At 41.8% G+C, this 15,363-nt stretch overlaps 1 protein-coding gene across 1 annotated transcript in view; it reads left to right on the top strand.

Moving 5' to 3' along the window:
• The first annotated feature begins 6,363 nt into the window (after positions 1–6,363).
• LOC104950958 (PCNA-interacting partner-like) overlaps positions 6,364–15,363 on the top strand; it is a 16,260-nt gene continuing 7,260 nt past the window's right edge. The window contains exon 1 of the mRNA XM_010777582.1: positions 6,364–6,485. Within this exon, the coding sequence (XP_010775884.1) occupies positions 6,364–6,485 (122 nt within the window). The remainder of the gene's footprint in view (positions 6,486–15,363) is intronic.

The raw sequence follows: 15,363 nt of genomic DNA, 5'->3' as shown, positions 1-15,363 counted from the left end.
AAAAAACTCCTCGTCATGGGTAAACGGCCCAAACGGTACACTTCCCTGCATGCTTTGGGGCATCTCTCATGCCCTCGTTCAGAATGAGGCAGCACATTATCAAAAGTCCTGAATGTGAGCATTTGGTTTGTCTCCAGGACTAGTTGTGTTTACTGGAACCACATATTAAGTCTGTAATTACCGAACATGCTTTTGTTTTAGTATTTGTTTTGGTTTTTTGTTCGTGACTCAGTGGAACATTCCCGAACTTTCTAATAGACAAGCCTGCACGCTCTGACAGGTCTCCAGGTTACTGTGCACACAATAATGTAAACACCCCACGTATAAGTCACCCATTGTGTTTGCAGTATGTGCCATACGTTGCACCTGCAGTTCATGTGGACAGAAGTATTATAGAAAAGAGACAATATTTCTGTTGGACTTAAATCAGTTTTCTTTCATTTTTGCTTTCCTTTTGAAAATACTAGATATTTTCACTTTCTTTCCAATTGCAATAGAGAGCATTATTTCAGCAGAACTTAGTTTGAACCAGCACAGCACTACTGAACATAACGGGGCATTTACACTTGAACAGTAAACATATTTTTTTAAGGAGTTTTTGGAGACCAAAATTAAAGACGAGTGAATTATATATATTATATTCCAGTAGGCGACTCTAAAGTAAGTCATTTGCATGAGTGAATGGGCATTTATTGCTGTTGCATTAGCACTAACAATTTATGTAAGTTATTTCATTCAGTGCAAAGTGTTGCAATAACAGTGTTTGGCCACATGGAGGCACTGTTTCAAACTGAAGACATAACTCTGACATATCACCTTGTTAATTGATATGATGAGCTTGTTTGCATACAGGTTTTTATTTTATTTTACATCCAGCAGACTTGAAGATATCTTTATTTTAAGTCATATTTGTTTTCACCAGTTTTCAAGCAGATTCTTCGTCAGTTGTCGCTATGAGCAACATCTTTTATATAACACCAAGCCGTTTAGTACATTTTTTGTATAAGGATATTGATTTGTGCAGCTTTAACTGATAAGCTTTATTTAGACTTCAATGGTAAAGCTATTCCTTGTTTGTTTAGCTACGCAGGCCCAATCACATTAGCTTTAGTTGTTGTTACCAGTTAAATAACTACCAGCTTGTTTGCAGTTGGGAGTCCACATTGAGCATGTGGCTCCTTTGTTTTCATCAGCAGTAAATCAGGGGGTGCAGCCTCCAACTTTAATTTCCTGATTTGATGAAAACCTAGTCCCTTCCAGCATGTTCAGCGATCACAAGCAGTTAAACTGTCCCAGAGATTTTTTTTTTTTTAAAGTAGGTTTTGATCATCAACAGGCACCACAGAATTTCCGGGCCTTTTTGCCAAAATACTTTGACCCCTGCGAGTTACTACGGAAACATAGCGTATCAAAACAAGCGCCCCATTTCTTGCTTTTGCTCCATGACGCACCTTTATTTCTTCCATATGAACAGTGTATGGCACAGAACAGGGCTTTGATAACAATATCTGCCTTTACTGCATGGACAACAGAGCCACACACAAACTACCACAACCTGTGTTACCCACATGCTTTGAAAAGTAACACACGCATAGAAAAAGTTGCAATATATACCCTCCCTTCAAGCTTTAGTTTTAGTCGATGATAAAGAAGGTAACGCATACCAACTGAGCTGGAAAACCCCTCGGACTAATCATGAGCATAGAGAAGGATTATAATTATCAAGAGTGTACATTTGCATGTGTGTCCTCATGTGAACCTGTGTGTGTGCCCGGCCTCACACATTCCCTCCCATCTTGGGTACCAGCCCTCTATCATCCCTCCACGCCATGCTGTTAACACGGGTTTATCTTCTTTTCAAACTCTCTAATTCTTCCCCCCGTCCTCTCCCTTTGATCCACTTTCATTCATTTGCATTCTGCACCGCTGTCCGTATCTGTTTCTCTTTGACTCGGACATTTGTTTGGCAGGAGACACCGGACAAGATGCTGTTAACACTGCAAAAAGTGTCTGCTTCTTTGCAATTGTTGCCTTTTTGTTAACGCATTAAGCAGCCTTCCAAATGGGGTGAGATAACTCTGCTTGCTGCCACATTTCTCACAGCTTTTATCGCGAAGATCCACATTTCACATCTTTTTGCAGTGAACATCTTCCTCTTTCTTTACCAAAAGGGAGTGAAAACCAGCCTTTCCCCGGTCAATGAGTTCACTGGGGCGGACGTCTCCTTAGACAGGGCTGCAGGGGGGACTTCAAAAGTCTTGCAACCAAAGAGAAGAGGGAAGGAGGGAGGGAGAGAAACCTGGCACCAAGACGGTACAGAGCGAAGGGTATTAGAGACGGCGAACAAGGGAAGGTCAGCCCCCCCCCTTCTTCTTCTTCTTCTTCCTCCTACTCCTGCATCAGCAAATGTACAAGCCCATCATCAATACTGTCCGACCACAGTGATAACAGCAGAGTCTGTGATGAGGCGTTTACACGAGGGTTATATTAATGTCAGGACTCAGGGAAAGAGGAGAATTTCACATCTAAGACGAGCTACTGACAGAGGGGCTTATGGGCATCAGTGACCGGCTACGTCCTGATCTGATGCTAACAAGGTCATCCTCTGGTCTGAAAGCAGCTTTGTCTCTATAATCAGAGGAGCATCATCATATTCCACGTTGTATCAGCAGCTCTTCATGGTGACGCAATCCACCAGCAGGGAGGCAAACAGAGACCCTGCCCGGGGCCTCGAGCAGAGATCAGTTCGTTCACAGTGACTGGAGCTGAGATATTGAATTCAGATATGTCATTTAATGCACTGACCGTCTGCATTTTGTGTAAATATGACTAGCCTATAGAAAGCAGGGCTGAAACTACAATATTTGTCATTATCGATTAATGCAAAGTAAGATCTTCCCATCACATGTTTTGTCTAACTAACAGGCCAAATGTATAAGAAACACAGTTTACTATTATTAATTATTCTGTTTATTTACATTCCAAGGTCAGTCCAAAAATCCAAAGATGATGAATTTACTATCTGAGACGGATGGGTAAACAAATATTGCCCTTTGAAAAGCTTTTAGTAATTTTGGTTTAGAATGATTCATTTATTATCAAAGTTGTTATAGATTTAAGTACGAATTTCATCCTGATTGCCAAACCTTCTATTTTTGATCTGCATTATGTTCTGCAAAGCAACTACATGTCTTTAAACGTACATTAAACTTACACAGTAATTATTTTATTCTTATAGTACTGTTTATTGGTTGTGGTGGGGTCCGCCATTCCCTCGCCAGATTTAGATTACTGTTCACCTTCCTGGAGTCGTATTAGAGCTGGTTGAGTTACTGTTCGTGGGATTGGCTTTTATTTTAAACCAGCCATTTATTGTTATTGTTATTTGTTCCAGTTGACACTTACCAGGATTGATCATCAGAAATTAGTGATTGCTTTTCATTGACTTCTGTGTTTAAACATTTGACATCATTGTAACCATGGGTGTGGCAAACATTACTATTGTGCATCATTACGAAACAATCCTTTATCTCACAACAACAAAGTAAAATGGTCTCATCTCGTGACCCCTCACATCTATCTTGTGACCCCTGACCCCCCAATCCTCATGTTGTAAACCAGTAGTTAACTTTGGATAGGCGTGTGAGTCGTTTCGGTGTCCTGTGTGGACGTGCTTGTGCTTTGACCCACTTTACCCCAACAACTCTAACTGTTGCGTGTCTCCACCCTCGGCCCCTCTGGATCCCACCCTGCTCCTGATGCATTTGCACACTGGCCGAGCATGCTGGGATATGTGCTGATGTCCTGTTTTATGATTGGGTCACAGCACTTATCTCATGTTTAGTGCTTGGATGAGTGTTTATTTGCCGTCCCTGCTGAAAACAGGTCTTGTTAAGCCCCGCTCCGTGCGAAGCTGTTTCCTGTCATTGCTGGGGCTTTTTTTTTAGCTTGGCACAGTGGGAACATGGGGCCCTCACCTTAACATGTGGCTCTCCACAGCGGGGGCCATCAAGTGTTTGTCAGCCCGGGAGCAAAGAATCCGGCTATTCTGTGCCAAGGAGTTGTCTGGAATCTGAAAAATATGAGAAAAATGTCTTATTGGTCACATGTCTTTTGTTTTTCACACTTTTATTTTCAGATCCCTCGGTTCATGAAAGCATCATGTGATCACATCTGATTTGCAGGTAAACCTTCATATTTTGACTTAATTTCAACAGAGAAAACAGATTACTTAATTTCTGACTAGAAATTATAGATATAAGGTATAGAAAATCAGCAAATACTGCATAGAAAACAACGTTTAGACAGAACAAGACTTCAGACTAAGCTTTTCTGGCTATATCTGCTTTATATTCTCTATAGGTATTTTTAATTAAATGTTATATCTTTGTAGCCTTCTCGTTATAAAAAAAAATATTGAGACTATTTTATTATATTTATTTTGTATTAAAGTTGTTTTTCAAACTGTTTTAATGGCTTGTTATTGCTTTCAACATATCAGACTTTGGATAAAAGGCTGTGCCAAATTACGTACAACAACCAGCACTCTTATGAAAACCTCCAGCTCGCCTTTAACTTCTCCTTTCAGCGCATATAGTGTGAGTGTGAGTGTGAGCTGCTGCTGGTGGGGTAGCACCGCTTTTCTATCTACATCTGAACTACTAACCAAGTCTTAGAGAGATCAAAATTCAATCCCGTTCTGAGAAAAAAAGAGAAATGACGTTATTTGAATATGTGCCCAAAATCCTTAATGAATAACTTAGGACGAGTAGGAGGCAAATGCTGCCCCAGCTGTTTCCTGTTGAAAATGTCTGTGTAATGTAGATAAATGTGAGGGATTTTCTCTAAATCCGTCTCCTGTTCGCTAAATCTCACTTCTCCAAAACGAGCCTGCGCAATGGAACAAAGTCGGAATATTGAGATGTGACATTGCCCGCATCTCATCCTCTTTCTCAACGTTTTTAATGACTTCAAACAAGTTCATTTTCGCCGGGCTTTGTCTTGCGGAGACCCGTGGGGATGTCTAGCGCTGTTTCCTTTCAGTGGCATTTATGTGATGTCTTCAAGGTAACTTACCTGCTTTCCTTTGTATATATTCACCTTCACTTGCTCACTATTCGCACACAGCATCCTCAGGTTTAACTGTAAGAATACTTGTTTCAGTTTCAGATCATTTCAATGCTTTTACATGCATGACAGATGTGGATTTATTTCGATATGTTTAATCATTTTATTCAGTTACAGAGAAATTGTGCTGCATGCGTTTAATTATGTTTTATTCCAACTAGAAATTGTCCCTTGTGCTTTAATTGACTTTGTTTTGCTGTTGGAGATTTTGACAAGAATCGTGCATGAGTTTTACTGCTCGGATGAATGGGTTTTCATCCTCAGAGCTTCTGTGCGCTCTTTTTCTCCAGAAAGTCTTAATGCAGCTCTGCAACTTTCACATAATTACTGCTGAGTCTGCATTATTAAGAGCTTAATATCCAACCTTAGGCTGCGGGGTTAAGACAGAGCAGCTTAACATGAAATACTTAACGGCGTCGGGACCGTGCGGTTTGTGTTTGGATGCAGATGGATAGTGTATGTTTATTCGTGTTATTATATTTGACCCACTCAGCTTCCTCGACCGGGTTTTGCGGGAGAGCCGTTTTCCATCTCCCGGAAGGATCCCTGGCGCTTTTTGCAGCTCTTATTCTGCTTTTAGAATTTTTACGTTTTTAGTCCAATTCTGTGCGCAATAATGCGCATACAAGGAAAACTGCTGCCTCATTACTTAGATTTGATTAATGATATATTTTAAAAGGTTCTTGATTAATATTTGTATTAGCATATTATGACATATACAGGGGCTGATTGGCGAGATGACAAGATGAAATGTGTCTTTTCAATTTGGACACGCTCTGCTCGTTGCGCACAGGCGCTCCGGAGCATCAGAGCTGCCCAGCCTCTTGTTTGACTCTTTGACTCTGGCACCAAGTGGAAGTTTGGATTTAAGTCATTTTCCTCCACATCTCCAAACCCCTGTAAAGTTACCATCTGTGGCCACGGACACTTTTATTTCTTCTTTTTATTTATTTTTTATCAGAGCAAAGTGGAAGTTATAAAAAAGGCTTCAGTTCACTGGTAAAAACCTTATGTGGGAAAATGTTTAGTGTTTCACCCCCTGATGTGTCATTGAGCAAGGCACCGTGCCACCAACGATAACAGCAGATAGGCTCAGTGGCCAGCAGTGTTATGTGACAGCTTAAAAAATACACGACTTACACTAAATTAAAATGAAATCTGTCTGTGATGATGCTCTGTGTTTAACAGCAGTGGAAATGTTAAAGCTGTCCCTCTCTCCCTGTGCTGCAGAGTGCGATGTGCTGTATCTCCTGTAGCCGCACCCTCTCACTACTGCTGTGCGTCCTCACCCTGACTCCGACGCCAACAGGGGCGGGCCCAGAGACCCTGTGCGGGGCGGAGCTGGTCGACACGCTGCAGTTTGTGTGTGGAGAGAGAGGCTTTTATTTCAGTAAGTGCACCTTTTTATTTATTCATAAAGGTTGGCTGTATCTGTCCCAGAGCTCTCCACCTCCAGCGAGCTCATAAATAAAAAAGCAGCCAGTTTGACATCTTGTCTTGACTTTCCCTTCATTAATGTTCCCTTTCTTCCTTCAATCATTCCTCTTACATCCTTTCTTAAAGTTCGCAGTCATCCCTGCACATACTGTATGTTGTAATGCCTCATTCTCATTGATGGACAGCTAACCATATTTTGAACATGAAAATGTTAATGAACTATGGAATAATCATAACACCTATATTATTGGTGGCAAATCACAGTTTTGCCCACTGTGCTTTAAGTGGAATTTGGCTGACTATGTCAAAAAAAGGGGAGGGGTAGAAACTAAATGTTGCAGGGAAGTTTTTTCTTCTTTCCACCAGAGAAGGGAAAGCAACCCAAAGAAAACCCTCCACCAACAATCCAGGATTTAAATCTCAGATTTTTCCATTAATGGTACAACCAAGCTTAGAGCAGCATAGGATAAATGGAGCTACGGAGGTTAGGTGCAATGTTCCACAGGCTGCCAGTGTTTGTCCGGACATGTATCCCAATCTCTCTGTCAAAGACTAACAGTGATTGTACATTAGCAGAATAGCTGGCTCACACACAACAAGGCTAAGATTTATAACCTCATTATTCACATTTCTTTGGCTGACCTCCATCCAATTAACCCAATTTGCATTGAATGTCCTGGAGGAGCGTTGTATCTCCACGAAAGTCATTTTAAAGTTCCCATAATAATTGATTGTCCCGGTGACTTCCGTGCAGCTTTGACATAAAAATCCATTATTAATGGTTTGGTTTGGGCCCAAAGTTATGAAAGATTTTCCACATGTGGTAGACTTTGTCAGCTGCCAATTTCAAAAAGAAAAGAGAAAGAAGAAGATATAAGATTTCTGTGGGAAATCAGCAGCATCTATAGTTTTATATTTCCAGTAATTTATTGCTTTCACCGGAACCTGAACCTGGAGTGGTTTGAGGATACACCTTCTGGAGAACCTGGTGACTGATGGAGGATTAGGGGCCAGGAGGGGGCCAGTCTTTGCCACAGTACAGCAAGGAAATAAATGTAGTATTGGCCCCATGTAACCTATAATAATGCAAATCAAACGCCAGTACAAGCCAAAAACCTAAGTACCTTTTATTGGAAAGATGATGACAAAGTGGTCCAGCCATCCTAGCTTTGTGAGACTGTACTGTATTGTACAGTGGAGCTTGAGCTAAATGCTGATAAGCAAAGCATGATGTTTTGTGGGATATCAGCCATAAACCAAAGTATTTCTTAAATCTGAAATATTGTCTTGATCAGGGTGTTTTTAGGAACATCAAATGGATCACCAAAGTTGATACAGTTCATCATGAAGTGGAAGACATTTTGTTTAAATCCAACCTGTAGACATTTCCCTAGGAACCCTAGGTGCTGCCATTATCATCCTCTGGGACCATGAATGTCTGTACAAAGTTTCATCCATCTAGAATTATCATCCACTAGATCTATCTTAAAGCCCACAATGACCTTCATGGCCTTGTGAATCCTTGACAGTCCATTTGGGTAGGAACTCCAACCAATCCAGTGCCTGCATGGGTTGCTCTTGATTCTTGGCTTTTCAGTCCAATTCTTTCATGACCCCTCTGTTCACCTCTGTACTCTGACCGTCTTTGTTGGTATTTCATCCACGAATTTGAGCTGCTCTCCTTTATGCCAACACTTCCTGTTTGGCTCAGGCTTTTTACCCCGTCTAAACCCAATTGGTTAAACTTTGTATTCCTGTTGACGGGGCCTTTGCAAATAATACCTGCTACAGTCATTAGCACCCCATCATGGTACTGACATAGCTTCTTGTTTCAAGACAGCTGAAGATGTGATCCAACAGTGTGCTCTTGAAGCACATGTGATGGTGAAAGCTCTGCTTTGCCTCAGTTGGTTGGATGATCATGGAACCATGATTGTTGGACAATTCCACAAAACCCAAGATTACGTTCAGTGATGTTTTTCCAATGTCAACAATTTAAAAGATGTTTGCTTTCTGCATACTGTTTGGAATGGTGAAGTGTAGGGAAAGATTTTGAAAAAGGTGCTTCACGATTATCCACCACCCCAACGTCCCTGCATGTGCCAACATAAATAGTTCACTACTTTCTGCTTTAGCACTGCATATTGGATTAGATGTACCCTAAATGTTAGTCAAATATAGAGGGAACTCCAAGGTATACAGGCTTGTCACTGCAAAGCCAAGTATATTAAAGTGGTCGATTTGGTTACACAATGTATGTCCAATGTCAACGAATACTACCAGTTAAAAAAGTAGTGCTCCATATATGTAGCTAAATGTAAAACAGAAGTCTGGGATTATGAATGGGTGCCATGCCGGTTTTTGTGTCCAGTCAACATCCCTCCCTGACCCCTGATAAAACAGTTGAGTGGACCATTCCAAAAATTCCACGAACATAGTCTGAAGTTTTCCCAGAATCCTCCAATACCAACGTATTATCTTGAGGTTGTGTCACCATGCACCTTGCTGCTGCACCCCCCCCCCCCCCCCCCCCCCATGACACTGCCTCGTTCCTCCACCCCTGCATGCAGCTTTTCCAGGACCAGTCAACATCGCTCTCTGCATCAGGCCCTTTGTGCAGTGTTTGCCACATAGTTTGTTGGAGGGCTACCAAGCTGCTGCAAAGCTGTGAGTCTTGTCCATCCAGATGCTGCTGGCAACCCCTGCATGCTGTGAAGTGGTCATGACAGCCTGCTCCATTGCCAGTTTTCTGCCAGTTAAGACTTTTTGGTCTGTGGATTCCCTCTGCTTCAGCATTTCACTTGCATATATGACCATGTTCTCTTGGTGTAAGCTGAGAGACGGTGGAAGACCATGGGCTGTTTGATCAAAGAGAGGGTTTTATTGGTTTTTATGTGTGGCAAGGGTCTTGTCATTCTCTTCTTCAACTTTGGTCAATCTTTTCTTGCTCAATGGTAAATCCCATGTTAATGATTCAAATCTCAGTTTGAAGGTTTGTAAAATGTTCCAAGAAGTGTCTGCAGCTGTAGCGTAAAGCTGATGAAATGTTTGACGAGGTATGAGAGTGTTCAGAGATTGGATGATGTGAGAATGTGACAACATGTTGGCTACTGCAGAGTTTGACTACAGCTTTGTACATGTTTCTCACAGGCTATATACGTATAGCAGTACTGTCCGTATTCATCTCATGAGAAATTGTTGAATGGAGGCCAATGTTACTCATAAATCCTTACGTAGGATAGACTTCTTAAACAGGAACAGACCTTTTTGTGGTGCATAGAATATATTTGTCTTTGCCGCATTACCTTACACTGTGCAGTCACTGAACTGCACAGTGTCCATCTATCAATGCCACATTTTCCTGTGTTGAAAAAGAGGTGTATTTCACGAACACTCCATCCTTTTTCTGAAAAGACGATGAGGTTTGAGCAGCAGGGTGCTGTGCCCTGGAAAATATGCTGCTCCCTGTCTTCCTCTGTTTCTCTCGCTCTATCATATTCTCTCTGTCATTCCTTTTCCTCTCTCTCGGTCGCCACATGCACCAGTGGCTGTTTGAGTAAAAATATCTGGATAATCCATTTGTCATCTATGGGAGCCGGCAGCGTAACAGCTTGGCCAACGGAGGCACACTCCTTTCCCTGAACTCTTCCCCTCCAGTCTGACCGTGTTAAACTTGGCAGCCGTCTGATTGATAATGTGTCCAGAGACAGTGTTGCAACGACAGTGGGCTTTCTGTGCTGAGAGTGCTTTTGCCAATCCACCTTACACATGCAACCAGTAAAATAGCCCACTTGCATTTAGAGACTACAGGTTTCCAACCCTGACAGAAATGCTAAATACTAGTTGGTGGAAATATTTTTTTTACGTAATGAAAAAAACTGCGGTCTATGAAACTGAAAAAAACCCACAACCGTAGTCAGTTTTTCCAATTATTTGCCTGACCTAGAAATCCTCAGTTTTCTTTGTAATGCTTTAGCAGGCAGGACCTTGGGGTTATTTCACTCCAATGTTCATTCCATGAATCAGATCTGTTATGGGATTTTTTTGGCTGAAATATGAGGGCTAAGTGGCTCCCAGTCCTAAATCACTTCATATTTTATCAGTTCATTTGTTCAAGTATTCACATTTATTCTTGAGTGAACATGAGATATATAATCTTTAGGGTTTGTTTACTGTGAAATGATTGATGCTCAAACTCTCTTGAATTACGACCATATGGAATAATCCATCATTTTGGGTCAAGAGCTAATTGTTGGTATACAAAGTTCAGCCAAATATCCTCTCTGGTGAAACCATTTTAGGTGTGTTGGCTTGTAATGATGACATGTGATTTGAAGGTGGAAAAGAGAAGGACCATTGCCTTTAGCAGCCATTGATGAGATTTCCTCTTCTGTGTTTGTCCCTGTCAATTGTATTCAAAGCCACTGGAGCTGGTTGGAGGTAGAAAGTGCAAACAAGAACGTCACGTGCATGCACGCACACACTCAAACAAACACACACATAGCTAGGTCTTGTCCCTTAGCAGCAGGGGATTATGTGGATTACAGGATGATCAGGACACCCCCTCCCTCCCTCCCCTCCATAGTTTTACACTGGAACTATACACACAGCGCGGAAGGCTGAGATCTGAAGAAAGACCTCCTGTGTCCTCTCCATTATGAGAAAAGGTGTCCTTTGGCCATTAAGACCTGATCTAAAGATCTCAGACCCTTCAGTGAATTACTACTTGGCGGAACAAAGAGGCGTCTCTTGAAAAGAACAGGCAGGCGCCCCCCAGACTTAGATCTGTACATTAGCTGAAGTTGAGACTCGAGGGATTTGAGGACACTCAGGGACCAAACAGTACTTTACCTTTGAAACCCGTCATCAGTTTAATCCCACCACATATTGTAGGATATGTACAAAGAAAACCGGGGACGTATCTAGTTGCATGAGTGCAGAGATCACCAAGGTTCATGGTTGATTTCCTGGACCTTTCTGGCATTATTTCTTCTTAACTTTAGGTGGTCTCATAAATTGTCTTCCATTTACTGCACACTATTGATCCAACAAACCTTTATACTAAAACGATAGGATTGGTTGTTCGCCATGACTCTAATTATTGTACACGTGAGCGACAGTGGGCAAATCTATTGTTTTTTTGCTGGAACAAAGTCAGGAGATTTGTACCAGCCCACAAAAGGTTGTTATGCATTTGCATTCAGCAGCCTCGTCTAACTCTGTCTTATAATAAATCCCCTTTGATCTATATTGATAAAGCTGTGACCAACACTGATTCCAGTGCTTTGAATAACATTGTAGTGGCCCATTAGTGTGAGGAACACGTCCCCCATTCCATAAAGTCTTTGTGGCACTAGTGATAAAGAGGTAGTTTCCAGTACTTTAGCAGCACTTAGCCCCTTCCCCGCTGTAAACTGCTTGACACTTCGCAGGAAGAGCAGTGTACAGGCTCCAAGAATCCAATGGTTTTTATTGACCATGACCAAGCTGTAAAACTCAGATGCTTTCTGTCCCACTCTGGAATGGGGGAATCCAGCCATCTCTCTGCAGTGCCGCTCCTTGGAGGAATGAACACTATGTGTGCTGAGGCTGTCAAACACTGAAGCAAAAGATGTTAGATGGAGCAGTGGAGTGGCATCAGATGAAACACTTAGTCTACGCTACATTTGACAGTGGGTAGTTTTCTGTTAAAAGGCTACTGGCATTCCACTTCAAAGGCATACTCTTTATAGTACTAAGCATTTTGAGGGTGGTTCTGAAAAGCCTGCTCATATGGGTGACAGTTGTAGTCAGCTTGGATTCTCAGTAAATACCATTTCTTAACCAAAACATTTTAAGAACATAAAAAATGCAGAACACACTACTGGAGCATAAGACAGTGCTCATAAAACATCCTAACTCATTTTTAATGCCAGATCCATCAGAGAAAATGCAATGTCATCCAGCATTTTCTCTTACTCAACGTTTGCCAAAGTACATTATAACATCATCTGCATGGATCATTAAAACACATGCATTCATGTAAAGACAGAGGATTACATTTTTGTCCCCATGTTGACTCTTCACATTGTTAAAATAAAAGCCACTGTCAGAAGTGTTTTGGCTTCCGACAAGCTGTCAAACTCAAACATGTTTCGTATTTAGTGATGCACCTCTATAACACTGTTGGACTCTTCATTCCATGTCTCAAGCTTCAAGTTACAGCGAACAGTTACTTCTGGTGGTGCTTCATATTTTTTGTACAGAAATAGTGCAGAACAGAACTGTACTGTATATTACGTAATGCTGCATATGGTTTGAAAGGGTACAGAACGTTTTCCATTTCTCCCCTACATCATAGTAAATCATACATGTAAGAGGACAGAAATCCACTAACTGCACTCTGCATCGTCATGATGGCTTAAATGCTGACACACGCTTTCTAATCTGACCCGAAACCCTCCCTCATCAGCGTGCGTGCGTCCCTCATCTAGAGTCCATTTCAAACAGCAGGGGGCCGCGAGGCGGGAAGCACTGGCAGAAAAGGTTGCTTGCCCTTATTTTTTTTAAAACAGTCACAACCGCAGCCCTCTTTTATGAGGGATTACAGCTGCTATCCATGCTATTGAAACATTTAAAACCTTGCAAAGCTTTTAGACCTCATTATTATATGCATGATTTTCCCAAACCTGCTCCAGCTGATTATCCTACATGTTATAACCGGTGCCAGCTGATTTGTCTCTCCCTTCCAGCTGTTTGTGCAGCAGGGTTACAAGCTATTTCCAGAATAATAGCGGATGTTAATTTGTAAGGCTTTATTGGGAGGAATTGCCAAAACAGGCCAGGCAACAAGGCATGGCCCCTCTTTTGGCTTTCAGCAGACATTATATAATCGTTAGCCAGGGCTCAACTTCATGTTTCTCTCTTTCTAAATCAGGTGTTAATATATAACATGCAAAGGAAAACTGCAGAGAAAAGGAAAGAATGACAGTGGAATACCTGGCATAGTCAAAAGCTGAATAAGATTTTTGTCATCTCCATATTTCATTTAATACATCCCTTTTGGCAGTTTGAGATCTGTGTGATTCTGTTTCTTCCTGTTCCCTAAATAATGCAGGTGCACAATGTATTTTTAGCATCATTCTACCTGATGTGCAATACGAAAGCCTCCCTATTGTCCCCCTTTCCTTCCCTCTCATTCACACCTCCATTATCTTCCACTCTGCTTTGTGTCTGGGGGTCCGAGGAGAAAGATCCTTCTGTTTCTGAATGAAAGCTTCTCTCTGTCCAGAACAACATTGTTAGGACAAGGCAGACAGAGAGCAGCAGTTAATGCACTTTGTCAGCACTGGCAGGCTTCTGAGCCAAGAGCTATTAACTCTGAGAGGGAAAGGCATTTCCTCCTTGTAAATGCCATATTAAATTATTATTATTTTATTTGGTAACAGAGAAAAGCCCATCAGGGCTATATTGCTCAAGGTGAGTAGGGAATTTTTAATGGAGAGTCTGCGTTTTTCCAAAGGCCACCAACAGAGGGTGGGTTTTGGGGGGTAAGGGAGTTGAAAGAGGAAGTGAATATTTGCGTCATGGTAACTTGATGTGGCCACTCAGTCAACTAGAGTATCACACCTTTAAATAAGGTTTTATACATTCTTTAAGTGATAATATACATAATATATTTCCACCTAATCTCTTACTAAACTTGTACACACGCTGCATCATGCCACCATCTTTGCACCCATTTTCTATTAGAGAGGCTCCAGGGGGCTAGGGCTTCTGCCAAACAAAAATGTGAATGAACAGTGCGGCAGAGCCAATGGGGGTGAGGCCTCCAAGACTGCCTGGCTGTTGCTGCAGGTTGATCAGACCCAGAGGGCCTGTGGTTTGGCCCCGCTGGACGAGCCTCTGTGTAAAAGATACCTGGGCCAAAATGGCTGAGCGTGATTTTCTCAACGTTTGGGTGACTGCGGCCCATTTTTTACAGGGAAGCAGCTGCCAAAAAAGTGTCCATAGTGTGCAATGTGATACACTGTAACTATACGCAGAAGAAATCCATATCATTAAGGCTGTTCATACATCAGAGGAATCAGACCCGACCTAGCCATTATCACTGCTTTATTACAAGCATAGGGTTTGGCCACTAGCCACAATTAGTTTGATTAAATCTGCTAACCCTGATAAAGCAATGTAGAAGTAAAGAAAATGATCTTAAGTTGATCTCTAAAACCCCTTAGTAACTGTTGCTATGTTTGTTAAACTTTCTGTCATAATGAGATTTACCACCGAAATGTCTTAGTACATTTATGGCGCATTTCCACTACAGGGCCTCGCTCGGCCTCGCTCTGTATGGCTAGGCCTCGTTAGGCCTTGTTAGGACTGGCTCACTTTATGCTGCGTTTCCATTACAATTTAGTAGCTGGGGCAGTAACTATAGTAACGCAGTGTAGGCGGAGCCGTGACGTCATCTTCAATGAGAACCACAGAAAAACAACATCAGCCGTTAGCTGTTAGCACTCAAGCTCACAGCTCCTCATATCTGTTCAGAAACTAGACAAAAGTTAAACAAGTACAATTTGTACTTGTTTAACTTTGACATGACACAGACAGTCTGTGGTTTGTACTGTACAAACCNAAAGTCTGAGAGGGTGAGGCAGATAGTCACAGAAAACAGAACAAGAATCAACAACTCTACCCTCTGCTCACTCCTTTCCTATAATACAGGTCCAGCCCACACATATGCTCCATCAAGACAGTGCACTTACAACTACAATAAGCATGTTAATGTTAACGTAAAACAGCTCCGGCGAACCACTAGCACAC

Source organism: Notothenia coriiceps, unplaced genomic scaffold, assembly GCF_000735185.1.
Source record: "Notothenia coriiceps isolate Sejong01 unplaced genomic scaffold, NC01 NC01_scaffold00000339, whole genome shotgun sequence".
In the NCBI taxonomy this organism is placed as follows: Eukaryota; Metazoa; Chordata; class Actinopteri; order Perciformes; family Nototheniidae; genus Notothenia; species Notothenia coriiceps.
This window is presented reverse-complemented; position numbering and strand designations above follow the sequence as displayed.